The sequence below is a fragment of the Malaclemys terrapin genome, chromosome 3 (assembly GCF_027887155.1).
Source record: "Malaclemys terrapin pileata isolate rMalTer1 chromosome 3, rMalTer1.hap1, whole genome shotgun sequence".
Taxonomy (NCBI): domain Eukaryota; kingdom Metazoa; phylum Chordata; order Testudines; family Emydidae; genus Malaclemys; species Malaclemys terrapin.
Window position 1 is genome coordinate 75,744,875 of NC_071507.1, and position 25,288 is coordinate 75,770,162.

The window sequence follows — 25,288 nt, forward strand, 5'->3', positions numbered from 1 at the left end:
AAGCACATCATACCTTAATTGCATGATACAGGAAAACTCCATGCATTGCTTCTCGAATGGCTTCCATCCCCCGGAAGGAGAAGGACAGATTGGAGAGGCCTCCACTTATTTTAGCTCCTGGCAGTGTTTCCTAGCAACAAGATCAAAATATCAGCATGGTCAAACTTTACAGAAGTGATTCCAAAAGAGGAGTTGGAGAGGCACCAATGATCCACAAAGAACTTGTTCCACATTTGTGCAGTGCTGGCAAGTCATAGGATGATAGCGCCTCCCTTCCTCTCCTTGGTTCCAACTGCTTCTACAGTTATCCAGGCTCTTCCTTTCAGAGAAGAACTTGAATGTCTGTAGAAGAGGCTGGAAACAAAAAGGAAGACCCAACCTAGCAAAACATAAGCAACTTGCGTGGTTCCCAAAGGGATGATGGGCTATTATGAATGGGTTCTTGACTGGGAAGGGTGTTCCACATAATAGTAAACAGGAGGGGAGCTGCTCTCTCAAGATGTGTTCCACACTATGAAAGTCTGACAACTTGTGCTTTCTACAACACTAACATGTTCACTTTTCCTTAAACTGAGCAAAGAAACCAGGAAGAAAAGGGATCCAAAATAGTAACACCTCACAGATTATCTTTCTCAACAAAAATTGTAAATTAATTATCTGTCATAAAATATTAACTAGACCCTGTTTGTCAGGTTTTTTATTAATAACAGGAAGGGTTGCAGATGTGTCACAGTATTTTTTAGTCAAAACTCATGGAGAAGCCATGGTAAATTTAGTAAAAGTCACAAGGAAAGGGTAAATGGGGTGTAAAGTCACAGGAGCACCATTTAAAGTGGGTGGGGTCCTGCCCCCTGAGGGTAGGGGGTTGCAGAGCAAGCCCAACCCCCACTCACCTGGCAGTGGTGGCTCCTATCCTGCGGGGCTGGCCCAGCTCTGCCCTCTGGTCTGTTGGCTCTTGTTATAGCACGCAGGCAGGGCCTGCTCCCTACAATGCCCTCCCTCCAGCCTTGGCACCACCAAATCGCTTGCCCAAAACTGGACTGTGGTTGCAAAAGTGGCCATGCCATGGCACAGGTTCCCCCCCCACTCCTGCCCAGTGACAAAGAAAAATCCTGGCCACAATAAAAAAGTAATGGACAAACTGGGGGCTGGGGGGGTTGCGGAAATCACACGATCAGTGACACTTACCACTGTGACAAACCTGTAGCCCTATTAATAAGACCCATGGTCTAGAGCCAAAAGTAGCTGCAAAGCTGAAGGTTTGCAGCAGGGATGCTAAAAGCAGCAGACATCCTGTGCAGAAGGATTCTGCCTCCTCTGCTCATTGCACAGAAATCTCTGTGGGAGGGGGAGGAAGATAGTGACATGGGGGGGGGGGGGGAGAATCTGTGAATAGATTGCTTTGTGGAAGTGCAGTGAGTCACATCCATACTACTCTCCAACAGGCCCTACTAGCAATCAACACCTGACCGTAGTGAATGCAATGGAGATTTCTCCCCAAAGAACTCCTCTGTAGTTCCCTGCAATCAGAACTGTCTTACTAGAGGTTTGTTATGGGATTAGCACTTGGGACAAAAAGTTTATTACCATGCATCTTGGATACGGATGAATTCATTAATTCCTTAAAACTGAGAAACTCAGACTAAGGCCAGAAGGGACCATCATGATCATCTAGTCTGACTTCTTGCACACTGCAGGCCACAGAACCTCATCCACCTACTCCTGTAATAGACCCCTAACCTCTGGCTAAGTTACTAAAGACCTCAAATCATAATTTAAAGACTTCAAATGACAGAGAATCCACCATTTCTTCTATTTTAAACCTGAAAGTCATCCACCCCTCAGAACAAGCACACCTGTTGACTGCCAGCACTTCCAAGGTTTTGGAATTATTTTGTGATTTTTAAATATCTGGGTCAGGTTTTGGGCAACTGTAGTTCTGAACAGCTCAGACTATGGAAGTGTAGAAAGAACAATGGGCCCCCCCAAATCACTGTCTTCCCAAAGGGAATCAATCGTTGCCCTGCTACTCACATACCCAGCATCCAGCTGCCTTCTCTTAGCAGGCCGTCTCCACACTTCACACACACACTCTTAACTTGAATTGTGTTTTTTAGGGAGCATCTGACAGCCCTCTTCTGGGAAGGGGGACAACTAACCCACCTCCACTTCCTGGAGACCTGGATGAGCTCCTCCATTCTCAGTGCTTCCACCGCCAAAAGTGCCTTAACACACAAAGCTAGAGACATGCCACAGGAGTACACTGGGCTGGCTTGGAATCCCAAATCTCATCTGGCAACTGGAGAGCCTTTCTGGGTTCAACTGATCCAGGACAGGGTGCTGCCTGCCTATCTCCCAGAAAATATCTCAAATAGAATCTGTTTGCATGGGCTGGCAACAAATAGAACCCATCACATTGCCCCCTCAAATGTAAAAGGTAGAATGGGTGACACAGCTTTATACAAGTGATGTCCTGGTTGTCCCAACAGGTGTATTGTGACTAAATAAAAAGTAAAGGAAGTCTTACATTAGGTCAGGTTTTTCAGTGTGCTATAATCCAGTCACAATAATTAAACTCAATTAAACGAGTCAGCTTTCACATGTCTTGAGTGGGGCCTTTTGGCCAGAGTGCTGACATTTTATGAACGTTACTTCATTTCATTAATACCAATATATCTATGGTACAGTTTATGGACTGAGCTAAATTTAGAGCACTACATAATTTATAATGTTTCCTACTGGAAGCATAGCAGTGTTGAGAAACTATTGCAGTTCACAGGAGTAGTCCACCATTATTAATTTAGGAAATAAATTATTGTGAAGCACTGGGATTTTTTAAGTAGATCTGCATGAAGTAAAACACCACCACAGCCGCCAAAAAAACTCACTTTTATGGTTTTAGCTGCATTGATGAAGTTAATCGCATACAGGTTATGTTCTTCCATTCCAGTCCCTACGGTCAGAATATTGGGGTCAAAAATTATATCGTTTGGATTGAAGCCCACTTTCTTCACAAGGAGGTGGTAAGCTCTGGTGCACACTGCAATTTTAGTTTCCGTTTCTGTGGCCTGGAAAAATAAAAAAGGGGGTATGAAAAGAAAGCGTTTCTGCTGCGTAACACAGAGACACGATAGAACCAAAGCTCCAGCGCTAAGTCTGCAGGTCTCTCATGAATCAGTGACCAATTTGACCACCATGAACTTGGGAAAGATGAAATTTTGAGTTTCTAAGTCCAAGTTTAGGCGCGTTCAGAGCTGAGGGGTCTTTGTTCAGTCCATTAGAGAAAGGTAGGTTAGATCAAGAGAGAGACTACACGGTTCTGGTATGGGCCCCATTTCCAGCATCGCAGCAAAACATAAGACAGCTCTGGGAAGAACAAAACTAATTCACAAATAGATCTGAGCTTAGTTCTCTCTCTGATCCATATGACAATCAATTTCTGAACTGGAAACCTGAAGTGGAAAAGTACTATAGAATTTAACAGAAAATGTATATCCTTGTTATAAAATTCCTGCCTACTCCACTATCGCGATCATCATCTAGTACAGGTGGCATGGCCTTGTGGCACACCAATACTGCTGCTACTACTGGCAGACCTTGGCCTCCTATGATTGGGCCTGGAGCTGCCCTATAAGTAGCTCAGGTCTGATTCTGTCACTCTTATAGAGTGGTATATTCAATTCAATCAACCTAGTGGTTTCAAATAGACTACCCACATGGATATAGTGCTATCTAAACACAATCAGGCCAACAGGGTCAAAAACATCTCTAGATCAGAGTTAAAGAAAAAAAAAAGGGTTACTAAGATTGTATAGGCCTCTAGTCATATTTGACCCTAACTACACAGCCACTTTACCTCCTCCTCCTATGGGAATAAGGAGCCTGTCATCTCAAAAAGTGAAATCTGTCACATAATAAGAAAGTGACACTCACTTGACCCACTTCATCAAAAGCCATGACCACCACAGCTGCTCCGTACAACTTAATCCTTCTTGCTTTTTCCAGAAAATCATCTTCACCTTCCTTCAGGCTGATGCTGTTCACAATGCATTTCCCTTGGCAACACTTCAAGCCAGCTTCAATCACAGAGAAATTTGAGGAATCGATGCATAACGGCACCTGAATCCAGCAGAAAGATAAAGAGGGGAAGTGCAAATTAGCAGCAAATTTTCCCTGACTACCATCCTCCAACTTAAACAAAAGACTGGAAAAGCAAACACAATATTCATCAGGTTTTCAAGCCTGCTTAAGGAAAGGAATAAAAAACAGGAGAAATCTACAAACAAAATAGCACCCAGAATACTTGCTTTCAGTACAAATCTCAATGCAACTCTAAATACAGAGTTGCTATGGTACCTCCATAACATGCACATTATACAGAGATATCTCTCTCTCTTCCCTGCTCTCCTCCCCCCACTTATCTTCCAGCATGCAAGTATTGGTTTTTAGAAAGCCAAATTGCTTGGCATCAGCAGGTTTTAGTATCATGTGGGAGAACGTTCCTATGTCCACAGCAAACTCTGGACCCTTGTTCTGCAGACAGATGAGATTTACGTACCAGAACGCTGCTAAGCACAGCACGCTACTGCCACTTTATATTGTGTATAGTGGTTTTAAAAAGGACTTGATATTCTGCTCTGCCAACCAAAGGAAAAATGCAGCATGCCTTTGAGTTGGCAATAAAAGACAATGCAGTTCAGAAGGAGTGTGCTTAAAATCTGTGTTTCCGTGGAAGGCCATCTGCTGCATGCCACTTAGCACATGACACTATTCTAAAGGGAAGGAAAGAACCCAAATTCCAATGCCTTTCCCATCACAAAACTAGTGGAGGATAACTAAATACACACATTTTCTGTTTACTAAACATAACAATCTGTATCAACATTTTACTGAACTATGATTCACATATCAGAAATCTGACAATGTGCTGTGGGATGAATCAAGTACAACCTTAGCAATGTCAGGTTCCGAAGCAATGAAGTTACAAAATCTGGCCATAGCACTCGGCCCATCCAGCATTCCATCATCCATATTGATATCCAAAATCTGGGCTCCCATCTCAACTTGGGCCTTGGCTACACTCAGAGCTTCCTAAAGAAGGGATTTAAAATGAATAAGCAGAACAAATGAGTTAGTCATGGAAGAGACATTATTTCACTTTCCCAAACAAAGCTCTCTGAATTCACCTTATGTTGTAGATTATCAAAATGAGAGCATCTCCTTTTCTGATTAGTTTTATAAAAGTTCCTTTGTTGACATAAGATAAGTAGGTGTCCTCCTACAAATCATTGGAGCTTCGATCAGTGCCCTGTAAAAGGTCACGAGGCTGTAACTCTTGGATCTTTGAGAAGCCCAGCTGTTTGAAGTCTCAGAGGTTAATCGCTCCTGCATGGTGAGGGATGGAGCTGAGCTGAGCTACACAGGCAGACTTGGTATAAAAAGTCACTTGCTAGGCAAACCTGAGAGCCACAAACAGAGGCGTTTCAGAGGGAATTAAGAGTGGGAGTGAGAAAGGCTCTCATTCCAGCTCTATATGGGATATTAAAGTGACCAGAGATGGAACAGTGGTGGAGACCTGGAACAGATGTGGCCACATTCTCTTTCCTGCCTGAAGCCAAAAGGGATTTCCTGTGCATGAAGTGCAAGTTGGTGGCTGTGCTGGAAGAAAAGATTTGCAGTTGGGGGGGGGGGGGGAGAGAGAGATGAACTGCTCCTGGGAATCAGAGAAGGTGAGCAGTTCCTAGACAGCCAGGTTTGGGAAAGAAGAATGGATCAAAGAAGAATAGAACTGGCCACCAAAGAACTGGAGAGAAAGTCAGTGAGGAGTCTTGGCAGTTGATAACCACCAGAGGCAAGAGGTCAGCAGCATTCCACATTGCTGGAAACAGATGAGAATAGGCAGGCTGTGACCACCAGAGAGAAGAGGACCAGAAGGAATTCCACACAAGCTAAAGTTTCATATGGATACCAGGTCCACCATGTGGAAACTGTGGAAGTTAAGACTCAAGATCCAACAAGTTGAAGCGTACTCCATTTAGGAAGGAACAATCAATCGCACAGATACAAAATGGGAAATGACTGCCTAGGAAGGAGTACTGCGGAAAGAGATCTGGGAGTCATAGTGGACCACAGGCTAAATATGAGTCAAAAGTGTAACGCTGTTGCAAAAAAAGCGAACATCATTCTGGGATGTATTAGCAGGACTGTTTTAAGCAAGACACGAGAAGTCATTCTTCTACTCTGCGCTGATTAGGCCTCAACTGGAGTCGTGTGTCCTGCTCTGGGCACCACATTTCAGGAAAGATGTGGACAAATTGGAGAGAGTCCAGAGAAGAGCAACAAAAATGATTAAAGGTCTAGAAAACCATGACCTATGAAGGAAGATTGAAAAAACTGGGTTTGTTTAGTCTGGAAAAGAGAAGACTGAGAGGGGACATGATAAGTTTTCAAGTACGTAAAAGGTTATTGCAGGGAGGAGGGTAAAAAAACTGTTCTTATCCTCTGAGGATAGGACAAGAAGCAATGGGCTTAAATTGCAGCAAGAGGAGTTTAGGTTGGACATTCAGAAAAACTTCCTAACTGTCAGGGTAGTTAAGCGCTGGAATGAATTGCCTAGGGAGGTTGTGGAATTTCCATCATTGAAGATTATTTAGAGCAGGTTAGACAAACACCTGTCAGGGATGGTCTAGATCAGGCGTGGGAAACTACGGCCCGCGGCCCGGATCCGGCCCCTCAGGGCTTTGGATCTGGCCCGCGACACCGCCGGCACCACGTCCCTGCTGCCCCTGAGCAGTGGGGCAGAGGGCTCCACGCATTGCCCTTGCCTCCAGGCACTGCCCCCCACAGCTCCCATTGGCCGGGAACTGTGGCCAATCGGAGCTTCAGGAGAGATACCTGGAGGTGTGGCAAGGGCAGTGCAAGCACAGCCCTCTGCCCCTCTTCCGCCAAGGGCCGCAACGCTTCCGGGAGCGGCGCGGGGCCGGAGACAGGTCCCCGGTGTGTGCCACTGCCACCCCGGCGCCATTTGAGGTAAGCGGCACCAGGTCGGAGCTCGAACCCCTCCTGTACCCCACCCCCAACTCCTTGCCCTAAGCCCCCTGCCTGCACCTTGCACCCCTCCTGCACCCCAACCCCCTGCCCTGAGCCCCCTCCCGCAGTCTGTACCCCTCTTGCACCCCTGCCCTGAGCCTCCTCATACACCCCGCACCCCTCCTCTGCCCCAATCCCTTGCCCTGAGCCCCTTCCTGCACACCGCACTCCCTCCCACACCCCGACCCCCTGCCCAGGCCCTGCATACAATTTCCCCACACAGATGTGGCCCTTGGCCCAAAAAGTTTGCCCACCCCAGTCTAGATAATACTTAGTCCTGCCATGAGTGCAGGAGACTGGACTAGATGACCTCTCAAGGTCCCTTCTAGTCCTATGATTCTATGACACAAATATTTGGGGAGTGGTAAATAATGAAAAACACAGGACACTGATTCAGTGCAGTTTGGATTGTTTGGTAAACTGGGCGCAAGCAAGCAATATGCATTTCAACACAGCTAAATGTAAATGTATACATCTGGGAAAAAAGAATGTAGGTTATACTTACAGGATGGGAGACTATCCTGAGAAGCAGAGAATCTGAAAAAGATTTTGGGGGAGTGGATAATCAGCTGAACATGAGCTGCCAGTGTGACAAAGAGCTAACGTGATCTGGGGATGCATAAAACAGGGCAATCTCAAGGAGCAGAGAGATTGTTTTACCTCTATACTTGGCACTAGTGCAAATGCTGCTAGGATATTGTGTCCCACCCTGCGTCCACAGTACAAGAAGGATGTTGATAAACTGGAGAAGGTTCAGAGAAGAGCCATAGAATGATTAAAGGATTAGAAAACATGCATTATAGTGACAGACTCAAAGAACTCAGTCTATTTATCTGAACAAAAAGAGAAGGTTAATGGGTGACTTGATTAAAGTGTAAGTATTTAGATGGGGAACAAATACATAATAATGGGCTCTTCAATCTAGCAGAGAAAGGTCTAACAGATCCAATGGCTAGAAGTTGGAGCTAGACAAATTCAGACCAGAAAGAAGGCGTACATTTTTAACTATTAGAACAATTTAGAGTCATGATGGATTCTCCAACACTGACAATTTTTGAACCAAGATTGGATGTTTTTCTAAAAGAGATATTCTCTAGGAATTATTTTGGGGAAGTTCTATGACCTATGTTATACAGGAGGTCAGACTAGATGATCAAAATGGTCCTTCTGGCCTGGAAATCTATGAATATACCAACCCAGAAATCATTAGTAATGCAAAGCTGATGTCATTCTGTCTGCAAAAATGTGGTGATTTTGACACAATGGCCTGGTAGTGCCTTAAATTTTAAACATAGTTAGCAATGTGTTTTATTTAAAAGATCAAAGCTTTACATGGTCACAATCAGTTCTGATTGCAAGTGATTACAGGAAAATAGCCTCCTGGGATGGACTACAGTAAGGACCTGTAAGTCATAAACTAAAATCTTCTTAGCCTCTAAGGTCAGATCTACACAGCAAAGAAAAACCAGCAGCTGGCCCGTGCCAGCCAACTCAGGCTCATGGGGCTCAGGCTGCAGGGGTGTTTCACTGCTGTGTCGTCTTCTGGGCTCGGGCTGGAGCCTGGGCACTAGAACACTGCAAGGTGGGAGGGTCCCAGAGCTCAGACTCCAGCCTGAACCCGGAAGTCTATACAGCAATGAAACGAGCCTGAGCAGGCCAGGGTTTTTCTTTGCTGTGTAGACATACCATATATTCTTCATTATTGGAGGCTGTTACATGTTTATTAAGCTGCAAAACAATATGTGTGTGTGTTAGGAGGGGAATATTAGAGTCCTTCTTCCGTTATTTGAATGCTTATGTCTGTTTGCTTTGTTTTTGTCACTTGATTGATCTCGGGGGCGGAAAAACAAAACAAAAACAAAAACACCTTTCTATTTCTCACAGCCCCGACAAACTGTGGTTCAGTTTTCCTCATCTTATGGCAGACTCAGCTGTTACAATTTAGGAGGTCTCACTCCAACGAAAGCTCTTATTTCGATGGCATGAAATAGTAGAACAATCTTCTTTGGGGGCAAATCCTCAGGTGGTATAAAAATACCACACTGCCATTTGCCTCAAAGGAGCTATGACATTTTAAAACAGCTGAGGATCTGCCCCTCTGTCTTTTCATTTTGAGCTGGCATTGTTCTAAGTTGTAGTGACCAACTTTTCTTGGGCACCTTTCCTATAAACCTCCCCATCTCCCTCCTCCCGCCAGCTTCAATCTCTAGCTCCAGATTGCTGAGGATACAGCATAAATCAAGAAATATTTATTTTCTATTTTCTATTTATTTTCTCCTTGGCTGTATAACCAGTATTATAGGAGAAACAGATTTTTCAATAACACTAGCTAACAAAGCACTTGGCAAAATCCTAACTGTGGATTCATCAAGAGCTATTATGCTCAGCAAGGAACCTAAGTAAGGAAGAGCAATGAGAAAAAACAGGATAACTAAAGAGATTTTACCTTCCTATAGCTGGTATGGGAGAAGGGCTATATGTAGACCTAATAAGTAACTACTAATGCAATGTAATGGAAAAATACTGTAACCATATAATTGTTTAGAAAAAAGCAGTGTTAGAAGCCTAAATTAAATGGGATGCTCACTTCATAGTTGCCTGCCATGATGAGCTTAGCAAACTTCTTTGATCCTGCCACATTGCAGCGTTCACCAATGTTAACGAAGTTGGTGTATGGGCCAATCCTGAAGGGCTCAAGACCTTAAAGGGACATTTTAGAAAACATTTGTAAAAATGGAGGGAAAAAATGGAAACATTGTAGAGAATAAGCAATTTATTGCCAGTCCAAGAGATAAGGCCAGGTTTATCTGTGGGAATGCGCATCCTCAATTTATCAAGCTGAAATTGGAAATACATAATTTCGTCCGCTAAATTGTCATGGCAATGGACAAAATCTCTTTCAATAGCAAAATTCTTAATTGCAGGCTCTAGCAGCTGTATCTCCTTTACAATGTAGACAAAGGGTCAGAAAATACTGGCGTAGGTGGGGCACCGCACGAGTATGCCGATGGGAGACAACCTCTAGAAGAAAGGAACTCTACACAGCCACACCCTCATATATGTATCTCTAGCATCCTGATCTTGTAGTTCTTCTGGGCACATCCCTCCCCATCCACACCAATGGGGTTTTGCATGTGGAATGGCCGCAAGGTTGGGCCTCTAAACTTTGTAGTTGTACTATACACCATATAAAAGAAACCAGTCCTAGCTGTAATTCTCAAACTTTAGGCACCTGAATAACTGACTTGAGTTTCAGAGGCAGTGATCAAATGCAGCTTACGTGGAAGCAAGTCAATGGAACCAGATGATGCTCGACACCTCTGAAAATTAAGCTAACTGCATCCAAGCTTGAAAACACTGTCCCAAGTTATGAGAGCCACACATTAAAATAATGATAAATGGTATAAAATATTAATTCCTCAATAAGATTAATTAATAATGCTGAGGACAGGGCTTACTTCCAAACATGCAAATACCTTCATGTGACTTGATACTGTGACATTAAATCCTTCTGCTATCACTTTGGAAATGTACCCAACAAGGATGATGAGTAACTTACTTCTTGACTCCCAAAGGGCAATGGCTAATTTGTCCAATTAAAAATTTTCCAATTCATTAAAAAAAATATTCAGAAGCTTTTGGCCCCAAATACTGTGTATAGGCCTTACAGCTGGATTTAAGAAATATATCAAACAAGGTTCCATTACACAAGAAACATAAGGTGGTATGGCCCTTTAAGAGTCAGGCTTGACATCACTGCTCCCAGTCTGTGACTAATTCGCTACATCCCCAGCAGTGGGTCTGAACCCAGATCAGGCAATACCCTGCAGGTCTTCGATAAAAGGACAACAACAAGCAGCTCAGTTGAGAGTAAGACCTACTGGGAGCAGGTAGGCTCCTGTTGCAGACCCTAGATCAAGACCTGATTTGTTTAATGTATGCTGAATTGCTTTGGTTTGGAGAAATCAAACCCAACCCTGAAGAGATAGGACTGAAATCTTGCTACTGTTGCAAATGTTATATGATGCCCTGGCTAGAGAGTTGGCCCCCAGACTTACAGAGGGTTTTGGCTAGCTGGTGTGTATAGAGCCAAATTGTAGCCAAAAACCACATTCTAGATTCAGATTTACCATGGGCTAATTCCATCCTCACCAGTCAAACAGTGTTATAAACCTGAACCAGCAGCATGATACAGTAACAGAGCATTTCCCTAGGATCAGGGGACCTGCCTTCTATTCCTGGCTCTGCCATTCACCTGCCACATGACCTGCTGCACATCGGTTCACCTCTCTGGGCCTACCTAAATTTCTCCATTTGCACTAGGGGATAAGCACACTTATCCTTTTGTGCGAAGTGCTTTGAGATCCACTGGTGAAAAATACACAGGCTATTATTAAACAAGACTGAGGCCAGCGTAGGTCAGGTCTAAGAGACATTTCTACTGATTGTGAAGCTGATAGTTTCACTAATTCTTTAGCTGTAACTCGAGATGGGCCCAAGCTGTGAACTTCGGATCTGCATGCACAACTTTCAGAAGCTGGTGTATTTGGCTATGGAGTTGGGATCTTGGCCATCCCTTCTGGTCTCTAGAGAGCAGTAACTCAGTATGTCACAAGACCTAAGTCTCAAGCTGTTATGCTCTCTCTTACCTGACAGCAGCATATACCCTTCTGAAACGAAGGAGGGGGGAATACGAGGTTTACAGGTTTTTACTGCTTCAGCAATCTCCCTGAATAACAGAAGGAGGAAAGAAAAAGCTCCAGAGTTAAGAATACAAATTTGTAATTAAAATCTAAATCCTCGGTGTAATATTCAAATGAAATGTACTAGAAAGAGACACCCCTCTCCCCTGTAATTCAGCCCTGCCAAACAAGAGTAATAATATCTTTCATTTTGGGTAGCCAAAGGCAAAAATAAATGCTCTTCAGAAATATGTTATATCCAAATTGTAGTAAGTGTATAGAGCTAAAGACTTCTATCAGATACAAAATGGGAGATCACCACCCCCACCAGATGACACATTTACTTAGGGGTAAGGCTACACTCATGTCATGGGGAAGTCAAGGAATCTGTTCTGTGAAGTTTTCTGCTTCAGCCCCTGGGGCCGCGGGACTACAGCTGGCAGCCAGCGGGGCCCCGGCAGGGTTCCAGCGATGGGCAACAGCCTCCTCAGGGTTCCAGCAACAGCCTCGCGGGAGGAGTGGGGGAACCCCACAGCTCCCAGCCACCAGGGTGGCAGGAGAAACCATGGAGCTGCAGCAGCAAAAGCCACAGACAGGTCACAGCTTCCGTGAATTTTTGTTTATTGCCCATGACCTGTCCGTGACTTTTACTACAAATAACCATGACAAAATCTTAGCCTTACTTATGGGTGGACAGAGAGCTTCTCCACACTACTGCTCAGCCCCAGAGGTTCCCATTAAAATCCTGACTTCTCGAACATGGATTGTTGTGTAGCAGCAACAAGGGACAGATTTCACTAACTCTCTGAGCTGGGATGCTTCTCCTAATGGCCCTGAGGCGACCCAGGATGAACACAACTACTATGACAGCATGTCCATCTTCCCTCTCTTGGCTTTGCAATCAACTGAGGGCAACGTGCAATGCCTCCTGCACTCACACAGGACATCAGAGCAACAATGGCTCAGAAGGGTTAGCTTTTCCCTATCCCCACGGGAGAGGGGGTCTGCCTCTTGCGAACGCTGAAGGAATAAAGGGAGGAAGAAAGTCTTCCAAATTACTATTTCTAGTGGGGCTGTACCGAAACATTTCTCCCGACCAGATGGGACTGTCATTTTAACCTTCCCATATCCTTGCCATGGCTTTGCCTCGTTTTTCCTTTTCCCTTCAAAGCAGCTTTGCAGTATTATCACACAAAATCTAGAGGAGCAGCACAGCAGAGGAGGGGAAAGGAAAAGACAGGGTTTTATTCTGGAACAGTTTTAGTCGAGACAAGGGACAAGGTGTATTACACTTGTTTTTACCCTCCAGTCCCCGCAACAACAGGCTACTAATGCAGGAGCACAGCACTTTCTGCCCCACAGGCTGCAGCAGCTCGATCTCAAGTGAGTTGTCTTATTCTTTTTGTGAAGAGGTCTTAATACAAATCATGGAACTCCAGTTTGGAGGAACAGGGATATTTTCCTTTCCTGTGCATTTGAATAGACTAACATGACCTGCAAAGTTACCTGATATGTGCTGGAGTGGTACCACAGCAACCTCCAACTATGTTGACCAAACCATCCAAAGCAAAGCTCTGTGTGCAGGGAAAAGACTATTTAGTTTCAAGTTGATAACTGCATCCAATAACAGGAAATTCACAAAAATGAAGGTAAGAAAATCTATATTCTCCAAATATCAAGCAAGCTAAAGCTCCCAGAAGAAAAACAAAATGAAGCAATGTTACTGAATTAAACCCAACTCAAAGAAGTCCATTGAATTTTACCCCTCTGGTTTCAAGACTATTACTTCCCCGTAACATTTATTATTCCTTCCACTTTATTCACTCCCAGATGCTAGTATGGCAACCCTCTTGTCTCTGGCCTACAAGCTGTGGACCAAATTTGCAAATGTGAGTGTCTACAGCTAAGTGTTGATTTACACATCTACAGTTAGGTACCTGCATTTGAAAATAAACACACAAGGCCAAAGTTCCACACTGCTTCAGATACTGCACCTCCTGCTGACACTTTAAAGCCCAGACCCCTCTGCTAGTCTCAGGTGGACAGCAAAGGTCAAATAGCACTTTGCAGAGCGAGCAATGGAAAAACCTGTGTCATGGACTGCTCTTCCTCTCCCAAAAGTGGTTATAAATGCTATGACTGTGCAAGATAGTGCCAAGTGCATAAAGGCTGCTCGGTTTGCCTGCACAGTACTCAACTCCCTATTTTACAAATTGTTTTGAAGCACTTGTATATTACAAGATAATACACAAAACCCAATTCAGTTTTATTTTGATTACTTGACAGTTAACAGGCAATAGCTAGCTTCCTCCTCCATCAGCGGGAAAATCCTCTTGGAAACCAAGATTTCCAACTGTTGTAATTTGTGTTGCCTGCCAACTCAGGCCAGGGTTTCTCAACCTGGGGGTCAGGATCAGTTGTCAGGGGGTTGTAACCACTCTGCCCTTCCTTTATTGCTCTATAAGAGGGTCTTTGCTAGATGGGAGGGGATGGAAAAGGCTGGAAACCATTAACTTAGGCTAGAGTTACTTAAGTGAGCTTCTTTCTCACTGCAGGTTTCCTGCCCAGGAACTCAAAAAAACCACTCAGATTTATGTTCAGTTAGCTTGCCCTCTTACGTGATGAATTATTTCCAAAAAGAGAGGGAGTGAGAGAGTGAAAAAGAGTGCAAATGCTTGTGATCTGTAGCACCTGATCAACGGATCTCACAACAAGCTAAGCAACCTTCCTGCAACTTAATGGGCGGGAAAAAAAGCCAGAATGACAGGGTTTCAAAATTCATTAAATAGAAGTTTCTCCTGATCTGAGTCAGCAAGTACCACCATTCAACACACTGGCTATAAACTCCTGGGGAAAAGTGGTGTTTGTAACATACAAAACAGAACCCAGCTAAATACCCAGGTGATAGTTGCCTGAGAACCAAAGTGCGACAGTAAGATTGCATAAAGTAAATACAGAGACAACCATGTTACTAATACTGGTAAAACCCATTCATGAGAAATATTCCCTACCTTTATATGCTTAGCAGTCACTTCAGGGGTTTCGTCATAACCTCCAAAGGCATTGGGGAGACCTTGAGAAATATTTTTAGAGTATTACAATGTGTTTAACCCCCACAAAGAGGAGATATTTAAAGCAGCTGCACATGTAGAACTAAAATGTCTCACTGCACTTCTGATCATCATTCAATGAGTTATTATTAGTTGCTCCTGAAAGTGTTTGGGATTCCTCATGACAACTAATTTTTTTTTTAAATGTTAAATTCTAAATGTGTTTCTAACTCATAGTAGTAATGACATTTATCTCCTAAAGAGTTGGAAAGGGGAATGCAGTAAGGTAGGAAGAAAGTTTTGGGATTTGTTTTTAAAGGAATTATTTCCTTTAACCTAACAGCTATGCTGCTATAGCTACTGAGTGCTGTTAAAGTGCCATCATTTCCTTTCAACTAAGCAGATGCTACAGTTCTAAAAAAATAAATAATAATAAAAAATTATTAGTCTTTTCTTAATTACCAAGTTGCAAGTAGTAGTCTGGCCTGGCCTTAAACTATTTGCTTTTCAGAGTAATTATTTTCTTTTTCAAGCTTCAAATCCTGTCTCAAAGGGGGAAATAAAATTTTGGATATTAAAAGAATATAGAAAAGAGTTTGGGAGCAAACTGCTAGAATATCAGATACTTGAGCTGCTAGAAAATAAACCAGTTTACATACATGCTCCCAAAGGAGTTTTGGGTAACAGAGCTTTATTTCCCCATCAATCCCTACTTCTCTCTCTTTCACAGAAAAATGTTTGCTTAAAGCTGTGTTGGGACAATAAAAGAGCCTCATCCTTCACACTTTATTCACATAAGTAGCTCCTATTAAAACAAGTAGCTTGAATGACTTCATTGGGACTACTCAGAAGAGTAAAGGTTGTAAGATTTAAATTATCCACCATGCACCTGAAACTGCTCTGACTGAAGTTAATAGGTATAGCTGCTCAGTCAACCTTCTAGATCCACCTTTTTATGAGAATGATCAAATAATCACACTATACAAGCTTCTAGGCCAAAAATAGCTTCTTTGGGTGCTGAAATAACAAAAAAAAATGGAGTGAAGATGATGAGCTACTACATTGTGTACACGGTGATTGACCTGTAAATTATCTACCTGGTGTATAACTTCTAGAGGTATGGAAAGGCTGGACTAATTTCCTTTGTGTACACACACACACACATAAAACACACCTGCATTGGGATAACAGATGATGTAGGCAGTTGTACACTTCCCAATTGTTTCAATGAAGGGCCTCATTTCCACTGCCCCTAACGCACAGTTTAAGCCAATACTGAAAAAATAAAAATTGCATTTATTCCTGGTTTAAAGCAAAAAACAAAACAAAACAACAAAGAAACACTGGCAACAATGGTACTCTCCCACTAGTAACAGAGTATGCCTGGTAAAGAAAGGAAGCAGATTTTAAGCAGATTTTATTTATCTCTACGTAAGACAGTGTACAAAGTATCAAATGTGTTTCTGATACCTATGTTAAGGCTCCAAAACTGTGGCTTTAATTTGTGTGTGTGTTTATATATATATTTCTTTATACAAGAATTAGATACAGTGCTCCTGACAGCTAATTTCTTAGTTATTATCTGCTAAAAACTAGTTTACAGGTGCCTAACTAGCCCCTGAAATCACAGTTAAACTTACCCTCCACTACCAAAATCTGAAATGGCTCCCCTACTTCCTTCCTGCCTGGTTCACATCTCCAGAGTGCGGCTCCCTGCCACGTGCCTGCTGCAGCTGCACATGCTCTGGCCCAGGCTGACCACACTAAGGTTTAGAAACTGGTTGGGGCTCAGGAGCTGCACAGAACCAACATTCATCCTCATTCCTGCCCACTGCCTCCTCCAGCTGCTGCTAAGGACGGAGGACAGAACCCAAAGGTTTTGGGTGATGCCTCCTACAGTCACCTGTGCTCAATTAACCCTCTCTAGCACTGAGGTCCCCTGCTCCAGATTGACCGCAGCGTGAGTAGTTATATTATGGCTCTGAGTCTCCAAATAGCCTACTTTGCTATGTGCAAATGGCTAAATTTAAAATATAATCACAGAATCATAGAACTGGAAGGGAACCTTGAAAGATCATCTAGTCCAGTCCCCTGCACTCATGGCAGGACAAGTATTATCTAGACCATCCCTGACAGGTGTTTGTCTAACCTGCTCTTAAAAATCTCCAATGATGGAGATTCCACAACCTCCCTAGGCAATTTATTCCAGTGCTTAACTACCCTCACAGTTAGGAAGTTTTTCCTAATGTCCAACCTAAACCTCCCTTGCTGCAATTTAAGCCCATTGCTTCTTGTCCGATCCTCAGAGATTAAGAACAACAATTTTTCACCCTCCTCCTTGCAATAACCTTTTATGTACTTGAGAACTGTTATGTACCCTCTCAGTCTTCTCTTTTCCAGACTAAAACAAACCCAATTTTTTCAATCTTCCCTAATAGGTCATGTTTTCTAGACCTTCACTCATTTTTGTTGCTCTTCTCTGGACTTTCTCCAATTTGTCCACATCTTTCCTGAAATATGGTACCCAGAACTGGACACAGTACTCCAGTTGAAGCCTAAATAGCACAGAATAGAGCAGTATAATTACTTCTCGTGTCTTACTTACAACACTCCGGCTAATACATCCCAGAATGTTGTTCACCTTTTTTTGCAACAGCATCACACTGTTGACTCATATTTAGCTTATGGTCCACTACGACCCCCAGATCCCTTTCCGCAGTACTCCTTCCTAGGCAGTTATTTCCCATTTTATATGTGTGCAACTGATTGTTCCTTCTAAGTGGAGGAATACTTTGCATTTGTCCTTAATGAATTTCATCCAATTTACTTCAGACAGTACACTCTCAGATTTAAAGTCATTAGCTATTGGTATTATTTAAATAATTTCCCCCTAGAAGTCTGCAGTTGTTTATTGTTGTTGTTAGTTTGTTTATTGGCTTAGGTTTTTTCCTGTTGATTTTCTGTGAATAAATGTTGCACCAGTGAGCTGACAAATATGAAGTTTAAAACCGGTCTGTATATATTTTTATTCTTCTTTTGAGGATAACAGATAAAAAAAAAACAACCACATGTTTAAGTGCATATTGTAAAAAAAAAAAAAAAAAAAAAAAAAAAAAAAGTGTGCCCACAAGATGCACTGCACAGTCCCTCCAGCTCCCCCTCAGTCTAGCCCACGTCAGCTCACCCACTGGGAAGAGGCTGGAGCAACCCCTGCAGAACTCACAACATATTACTTTCCTCATGCAACCTGCTCCAATTAAGTACTGCCTACTTGCCTCATGGAAGTATGTAAAAGCTTCATTATGTTTGCAACATCCCATGGGAACATCTTAAATTTTGCTCTTATATAATATTGTTACTAGCAAAAAACTGCTGTTTCTCTACCATACTGAAGTACCGGCCTGCTGCAACACTGGGAATGGTGAAGCAAGGATTGGAATAAAAGTGCAACTGGAAAGTGACCATATATCTTGGCAACATTTGTACCTACTGCTTTCTACACTGTAGGTGTGAAAGTACAAGCAGATCCAAAATACTAGGATTTAATGAGAAAGAGGCACTGCCTTCTGCTACAGGAAAAAATGGAGACGACAGAAAGATCAAAGAACTGCCTCAACCCGCCCAGTTAAGATACATTTTTCTTTGCTAAAACATTTTTAAAATTTGGAAGAAACTGAGTGCATCAGTTAAGATGTCCAGTGACAGCATTAAGCTTGTACAATTGAATTTACTCACCAGATATATCCTATGTCTCACTGATTTAGACATAAGAACATAAGAATGGCCATACTGGGTCAGACCAAAGATCCGTCCAATCCAGTATCCTGTCTCCCAACAGTGGCCAATGCCAGGTGCCCCAGAGGGAATGAACAGAAAAGGCAAACAAGTGATCCATCCTCTGTTGCCATTCCCAGCTTCTGGCAAACAGAAGCTAGGGACACCATCCCTGCCCATCCTGGCTAATAGCCATTGATGAACTATCCTCCATGAATTTATCTAGATCTTTTTTTAACCCTTTTAGAAGGTTGGCCTTCACAACATCCTCTGGCAAAGAGTTCCACAGGTTGACTGCGCACTGTGTGAAGAAATACTTCCTTTTGTTTGGTTTAAACCTGCTGCCTATTCATTTCATTTGGTCACCCCAGTTTCTTGTGTTATGAGAAGGGGTAAATAACACTTCCATATTCACTTTCTCCACACTAGTCATGATTTTATAGACCTTTATCATATCACCCCTTAGTCATCTTTTTTCCAAGCTGAAAAGTCCCAGTCTTTTTAATCTCTCCTTACACGGAAGCTGTTCCATACCCCTAATCATTTTCATTGCCCTTTACTGAACCTTTTCCAATTCCAATATATCTTTTTTTGAGATGGAGGGACCACATCTGCACACAGTACTCAAGATGTGGGCGTACCATGGATTTATATAGATGCAACATGATATTTTCTGTCTTATTATCTATCCCTTTCTTAATGATTCCCAACATTCTGTTTGCTTTTCTGACAGCAGCTGCACATTGAGTGGATGTTTTCAGACAACTATCCACAATGAATCCAAGATCTATCTCGAATGGTAACAGCTAATTTAGACCCCATCATTTTGTATGTATAGTTAGGATGATGTTTTCCATCATTACTTTGCATTTAACAACATTGATTTTCATCTACTATTTTGTTGCCCAGTCACACAATTTTGTGAGATTCCTTTGTTGGTCTTCGCAGTCTGCTTTGGACTTAATTAACTTGAGTTTTGTATCATCTGCAAATTGCACCACCTCACGGTTTAAGCCTTTTTCCAGATCATCTATGAATAGGCTGAGTAGTACTGGTCCCAGTACAGACCCCTGGGGGACACCACTATTTACCTCTCTCCATTTTGAAAACTGACCATTTATTCCTACCCTTTGTTTCCTATCTTTTAACCAGTTACCAATCCATGAGAGGACCTTCCCTCTTATCCCATGACAGCTTACTTTGCTTAAGAGCCCTTGGTGAGGGACCTTGTCAAAGGCTTTCTGAAAATCTAAGTACTGTCGCCCCCGGGGTTACGCAAACCCGACTTACACAAATCCGCTCTTACGGAAAAAATTCCGTAAGCCAGAAATTTTTTTTTTAGGGCGAGGGAAGGGAGGGGGGCGGTGTAATTGTTGGGTATACGTTTCTGACTTATGCAAAATTCGAGTTACGCAAGGCATTCCAGAACGATGCGTAAATCAGGGAGCATCTGTACACTAGATCCACTGGATCAACCTTGTCTACATGCTTGTCGACCCCCTTAAAGAATTCTAGTAGATTGGTGAGGCATGATTTCCCTTTACAAAAAACATGTTGACTATTCCAATAAATTATGCTCATCTATGTGTCTGACAATTCTGTTCTTTACTATAGTTTCAACCAGTTTGCCTGGTATTGAAATCAGGCTTACTTGCCTATAATTGCCAGGATCACCTCTGGAGCCTTTTAAAAAATTGGCATCACATTAGCTATCCTCCAGTCATTTGGTACAGAAGCTGATTTAAATGATGGGTTACAAACCACTGTTAGTAGTTCTGCAATATCACATTTCAGTTCCTTCAGAACTCTTGAATACCATCTGGCCCTGGTGACTTATTACTGTTAAATTTATCTATTTCTTCTAAAATCTCTCTAATGACACCTCAATCTGGGACAGTTCCTCAGATTTGTCACCTAAAAAAAAAACAGCTCAGGTTTGGGAATCTCCCTCACATCCTCAGCTGTGAAGACAGATGCAAAGAATTCACTTAGTTTCCCCGCAATGGCCTTATCGTCCTTGAGTGCTCCTTTAGACAACGTTATAGCAGAGATCTTTCACATGCATAAGCTTCTTGAACAATTTCACCAGCATATTAGGCACAAACACATTTTCTTTCAATATCAGATAGGCAAGTGCCACCCTTAGGGCCCTCTCCTGAATCCAAATAAAGCCAACAGTCCTACACTGATGTCAAAGGGAATTTTGCATGCTCCAGACATATAGAATAAGACCTTTAACATACTGTGTTCCCTGATCTCCCGTTCACACCAAGCCATGCTTCTAATGGACTACAAGTCACCCCCCGTCACTGAAAAAGTCAGAGTGCTAAACTGACTGACTCTTACATTGCTTCTGAGGGATAAAGGTGAAAGGCATATCAGCAGTAACTCCTAGTGCATCAAGAGGGAAACAATCTACCCCAAAGGGACTGGGAAGGAGACAGAGCCATGGTTTTGTCCCAGCACCCCCAAAAGCCAGCTGAAGTAGCCCGCCACAGAGAGGGCTGTAGGGATGGTACAGTGTGCACATTCCCACAGAACTGCCCACAGTTCAGGGACAGCTCAGCTCTGGACTGGGGTGGGTAGGAAAAATGTCAAATCAACTACTGTATGTTTCTTACGTGTACCTGGGTGGGAATTATGCATGTAACTGCAAATCAGAGCAAAAGAATTTGCATGATTACTGTGCAATTACTAAGAAGTAACTATACAGGCGGTATACAAATCTCTGGGCTCCAGCTGGCTTCTAACAGCCAGAGAGTGGGGATCTGCATACTATACAATTCTTTTTCCATACTTGAACAATATGCAACTCCCCTTACTCCAACAGGTTGTGGTGTAAGAGCTGACTGTGTAACTTTATAGCATTTCTGAACTCTCTCTGGCTTGGAGCATTCTATTTAAATATACCATAGGTTTCAAGGGAATCATTTTACAACTCCCCACTGATTTTTGTGTTTAAGCATGTACAGGTTATACACAGATAAGTCACTTATATGGACCCCCAGACACACATCATGCACTATGGCGCAGGGAATGTGTCATTACAAAGATGGGAAGACCATTTATTTTCATGATATAAGGAAGGGCTCAACGTCAGGATTGCTGAAGCGAAGTAAAGATAAGGATAGTTAATGAGGCCATCCATGCCAAATGTAGATAAATGCAATTGACTCTACACTCTTATGTCATGTTTGATTTATAAACTGGCAGCTCACTTTTTTTTTTTCCAGGTTGTCTCTTCATCGTAGCCAGCTGCATTTCCCTCTGCCTTATCTCAGCTCCATCTGTCTCCCTCAACACAGGCTCATCTGTCATTCTCTCTTTGCCTCACCTCAATGGCAAGATATTTTAAAGGCAACTAGTGTAATCAATGAATGAAAATATTTTGACACTCTCACTGGATATACCACGTTATCGGGTACCAAAACCATTTCTCCAGACCTTCTGAGGGATTTACTCTCACAGCAGGAGCTGACATGAGGCTGGCACCATGTAATTTTTTGATTTTGAAAGTACGCCTATCGGAAACCTGGAGCATGCTTACCCAATTAAAAGGCAAAACGTTGTACTTCCTGACCAATAGCACCCTCAAATCAGCTCAGCCCCCTCACCCACCTCAGGCAAAAGTCTGAGAAATTAAATGATCCTTTCACCATGGCCCAAAGCCAACAACCTTAGGCCAGAAGTTGGTGAAATTATTGTGGTTAGTATAATAAGCAGCAGTTACAGCGCACCATTATCGTGGCCATCCCGTCTCTTCCCCCATTTGTTTGTTGTAGCCACCTGTTGTCTCTTGTCATAGTCTACGGTTGTAAAGCTCTTTGGGGCAGGAACTCTCTGCATGCAAAGCAGTTAGCTCATGAGAGCCTTGCTTCCCTGAAACTGGCTTCTAAACCACAATACATATAAACAACAACAGGGCTCTGTCAGACCAAGGGAAGAAGCTAATCCCACATGTGAGAGCTGTTCACAAAGAATGCCCTGCCACCGATCAGCTATGCTGGTAGCGCACAGAGTGAGAGTGTATGTAAGATACTTAATCAGGACCCAAACCAAAACAGTGATTTACACTTCAAACTCATTACCCCAAATCGTACTCAGGAGCAAACTGAAAGCATGTGCAGACGTCCAAGAACAGGTACAATGTGCTCCCTACAGGGAGCACAACTAGACAGACAGCCAGACTCATTTACTCCATTTTGGTAGCGTAAAGGGACCTTAAAGTGGGGTTAAATGTAACTCACTCTCATTTTAATGCTTTGTTTGCCATGGCAGTGTAAAGTGGCAATAGCGTAAACTGGAATCAGGCCCAGAGTATTGTATTAAATGACACTAGAGTCATGAGCACCTTGTCTGAGGCTGAGATCTGTGCCAAGCATAGATCTCTAAGCTGTGATAGTGAGCGAATCAAGTAGCACCCTGTTCCAAGCGACTCCATATGTTACTTCTGCAGCACAGTCTGGTCTGGGAAAGTGGAACCTCAAGGGGTGGGGGGAGGAGAACATGTCACAAAAGCTGGGTTCATTGTATGTTAGTGCAGTCTCACACTTCTGCATCACGGGGATAACAGACTACTGTTTTTAACTGGGATTTTGTTGTAAAAACAAAGAATGGTTTGTCACAACATACACTGAGTACATGTCTAATAGCAAATGAAAATATTTAAAATTGCAGGAAAATTTTGCTAACTATAGGGAAATTCTTGTGTGTAAATCTTTAGATAACTAGAGAAACAGGGAGAAAAGGATACAGAAAAACACAAGGATCGGGGGGAAGAGGGGAAGCATGGTTACACGCAGGGCTCTGTCTTACGCAGCTGCCAAATTTTACAGAATATAAGCTTTCATTTTAAAAAGTTTCTAGCATTTATGTTTGCATGGAGAAGAATATATTTTTATTAAATAATCACCTAGAAGCGTCAAGTATTTTTCAGAACAAATACACGTTTTTGAGAAAAAATTTAGTGCACATTTGCAATTTTGTAAAAAATCAGGGAAAAGGATGCTGCAATGACATCTCATGACTTAGCCTTATGATCTGACACTGGAATCTTTTTTCTTTTCTTGTTTCCCCCCTTTTTTGTAATTATTATTTGTTTCCTCCACCAAATCTATCTAGGGCCAGTCTACCAGATTGGGGGAGGGATAGCTCAGTGGTTTGAGCATTGGCCTGCTCAACCCAGGGTTGTGAGTTCAATCCTTGAGAGGGCCACTTAGGGATCTGGGGCAAAATCAGTACTTGGTCCTGCTAGTGAAGGCAGGGGGCTGGACTCAATGACCTTTCAAGGTCCCTTCCAGTTCTAGGAGATGGGATATCTCCATTAATTTATTTATTAACTGTTTGCAAAGTAAATCTGAAAGTCTAAGCTTCAGATCCAAGCACAGCTTCTGAAATTAAAAAGTTTTAAAACAGTTTGGTCTTGACTATATCAGCCAAACTCCATTTTCCAATATGGTTCACAGTCCAATGTAGATGAAGCCTCAGTTCACACATCATATGGGGCGAGGAAGGTAGAGAAGTGACTCTCTTCAGAGAGAGAATGGAAAAAGCAGCTTCATCTCTCTATACGAGAAAGCCATTATTTCACCTCCTGCCTGCTTTTGAAGACTGGTATCATGGGACTCACTTAGGTCCTGGCTACACTGGGTTCAGAACTACACCACTGGCATTTGAATATTACTGTGCTCGTGGCCAGTTGTTAATTGTTAATTGCACCATTTACCTTACCAGCATGGACAGGAACCTTATTAAGCTGCATAACAGTAATAAGGACTCATAAAAGAGGGGTATGCTACACCATGGTTCTCAGGAAAAATAATTCCTGGTCACACCAGACAGGGAAACTACACTACAGTATGCTAGCAATATACATGGTTAAATATGGGTGCAGATAGCATGGTTAAGAATCTACTGTTGACAGGGCCTTCAAAACTTACCATTACCTTCTGGTCTTAGAATAATGGACTCAAGAAAGCACATTCTCTTACCAAAGTGGATCACTGTGGGATACACTAATGACAAATGCCTCTCCTGTCTGGCCAGAGAGAGTGCGTCCACTCTTATCTACAATGGTTCCAGAAACCTAAAATACAAAGGGGACAGGGAGAGGGCGGGAGAGAAGAACATATGTTATTAATACTGCCCTCTCAAAAGCCAAAACAAGATGAAGAGTGTTTGGTTCAAAGTGATGACAGGCAACCCAAGCAGGAAATCAAAAAAAATTTTCTGTGCAACCTCCCAAAGTCTTCTAGCAAGTAGAAAGATAAACTTCTGACCCAAGAGCTTCAGAGGATCACTGTGCTAACCTTTATTTTCAATAAATAAATAAAATCTCTCTTGGGAGGTACAGTTTGTTGGCTGATGTTAATAGCTAAGGATCCTAACTGTGATCACAGCCCTTCTCCTTCCCTCACCATCAATAACTTCTACATTCATTATTATTTAAGACCAATCCTGCACTGTGCAATGCACAAGCAGATCGTTGGGCCCACATGAAATCTCCCTTAAGTCACAACACACAGCAGAATTGGGGGCCTTAGACTGTAAGCTTTCTGGGGAAGGTACCTGACTTTCTTTTAAAAAACTCATCTGTGAAGGGCCATGAGAAAGTATGAAGCTTTACAAATAATAATGCTTTAACCTCAAATTCTCTTATAAGATTCGGAGAGTAATGTTTTCCCACTGTCCTAA

The 25,288-nt window shown here is 42.7% G+C and overlaps 1 protein-coding gene across 2 annotated transcripts in view; it reads right to left on the reverse strand.

The window, feature by feature from the left end:
• Window positions 1–25,288, reverse strand: part of MTR (5-methyltetrahydrofolate-homocysteine methyltransferase) — an 81,478-nt gene that overhangs the window by 44,744 nt on the left and 11,446 nt on the right. For both annotated transcript variants that reach the window (XM_054022591.1, XM_054022590.1), the window contains exons 8-17: window positions 24,586–24,680; window positions 15,996–16,096; window positions 14,783–14,844; window positions 13,278–13,345; window positions 11,739–11,818; window positions 9,677–9,789; window positions 4,951–5,091; window positions 3,934–4,119; window positions 2,889–3,068; window positions 14–130 (exon numbers count right to left, since the gene is read on the reverse strand). In XM_054022591.1, the coding sequence (XP_053878566.1) occupies window positions 14–130; window positions 2,889–3,068; window positions 3,934–4,119; window positions 4,951–5,091; window positions 9,677–9,789; window positions 11,739–11,818; window positions 13,278–13,345; window positions 14,783–14,844; window positions 15,996–16,096; window positions 24,586–24,680 (1,143 nt within the window). The remainder of the gene's footprint in view (window positions 1–13; window positions 131–2,888; window positions 3,069–3,933; window positions 4,120–4,950; window positions 5,092–9,676; window positions 9,790–11,738; window positions 11,819–13,277; window positions 13,346–14,782; window positions 14,845–15,995; window positions 16,097–24,585; window positions 24,681–25,288) is intronic.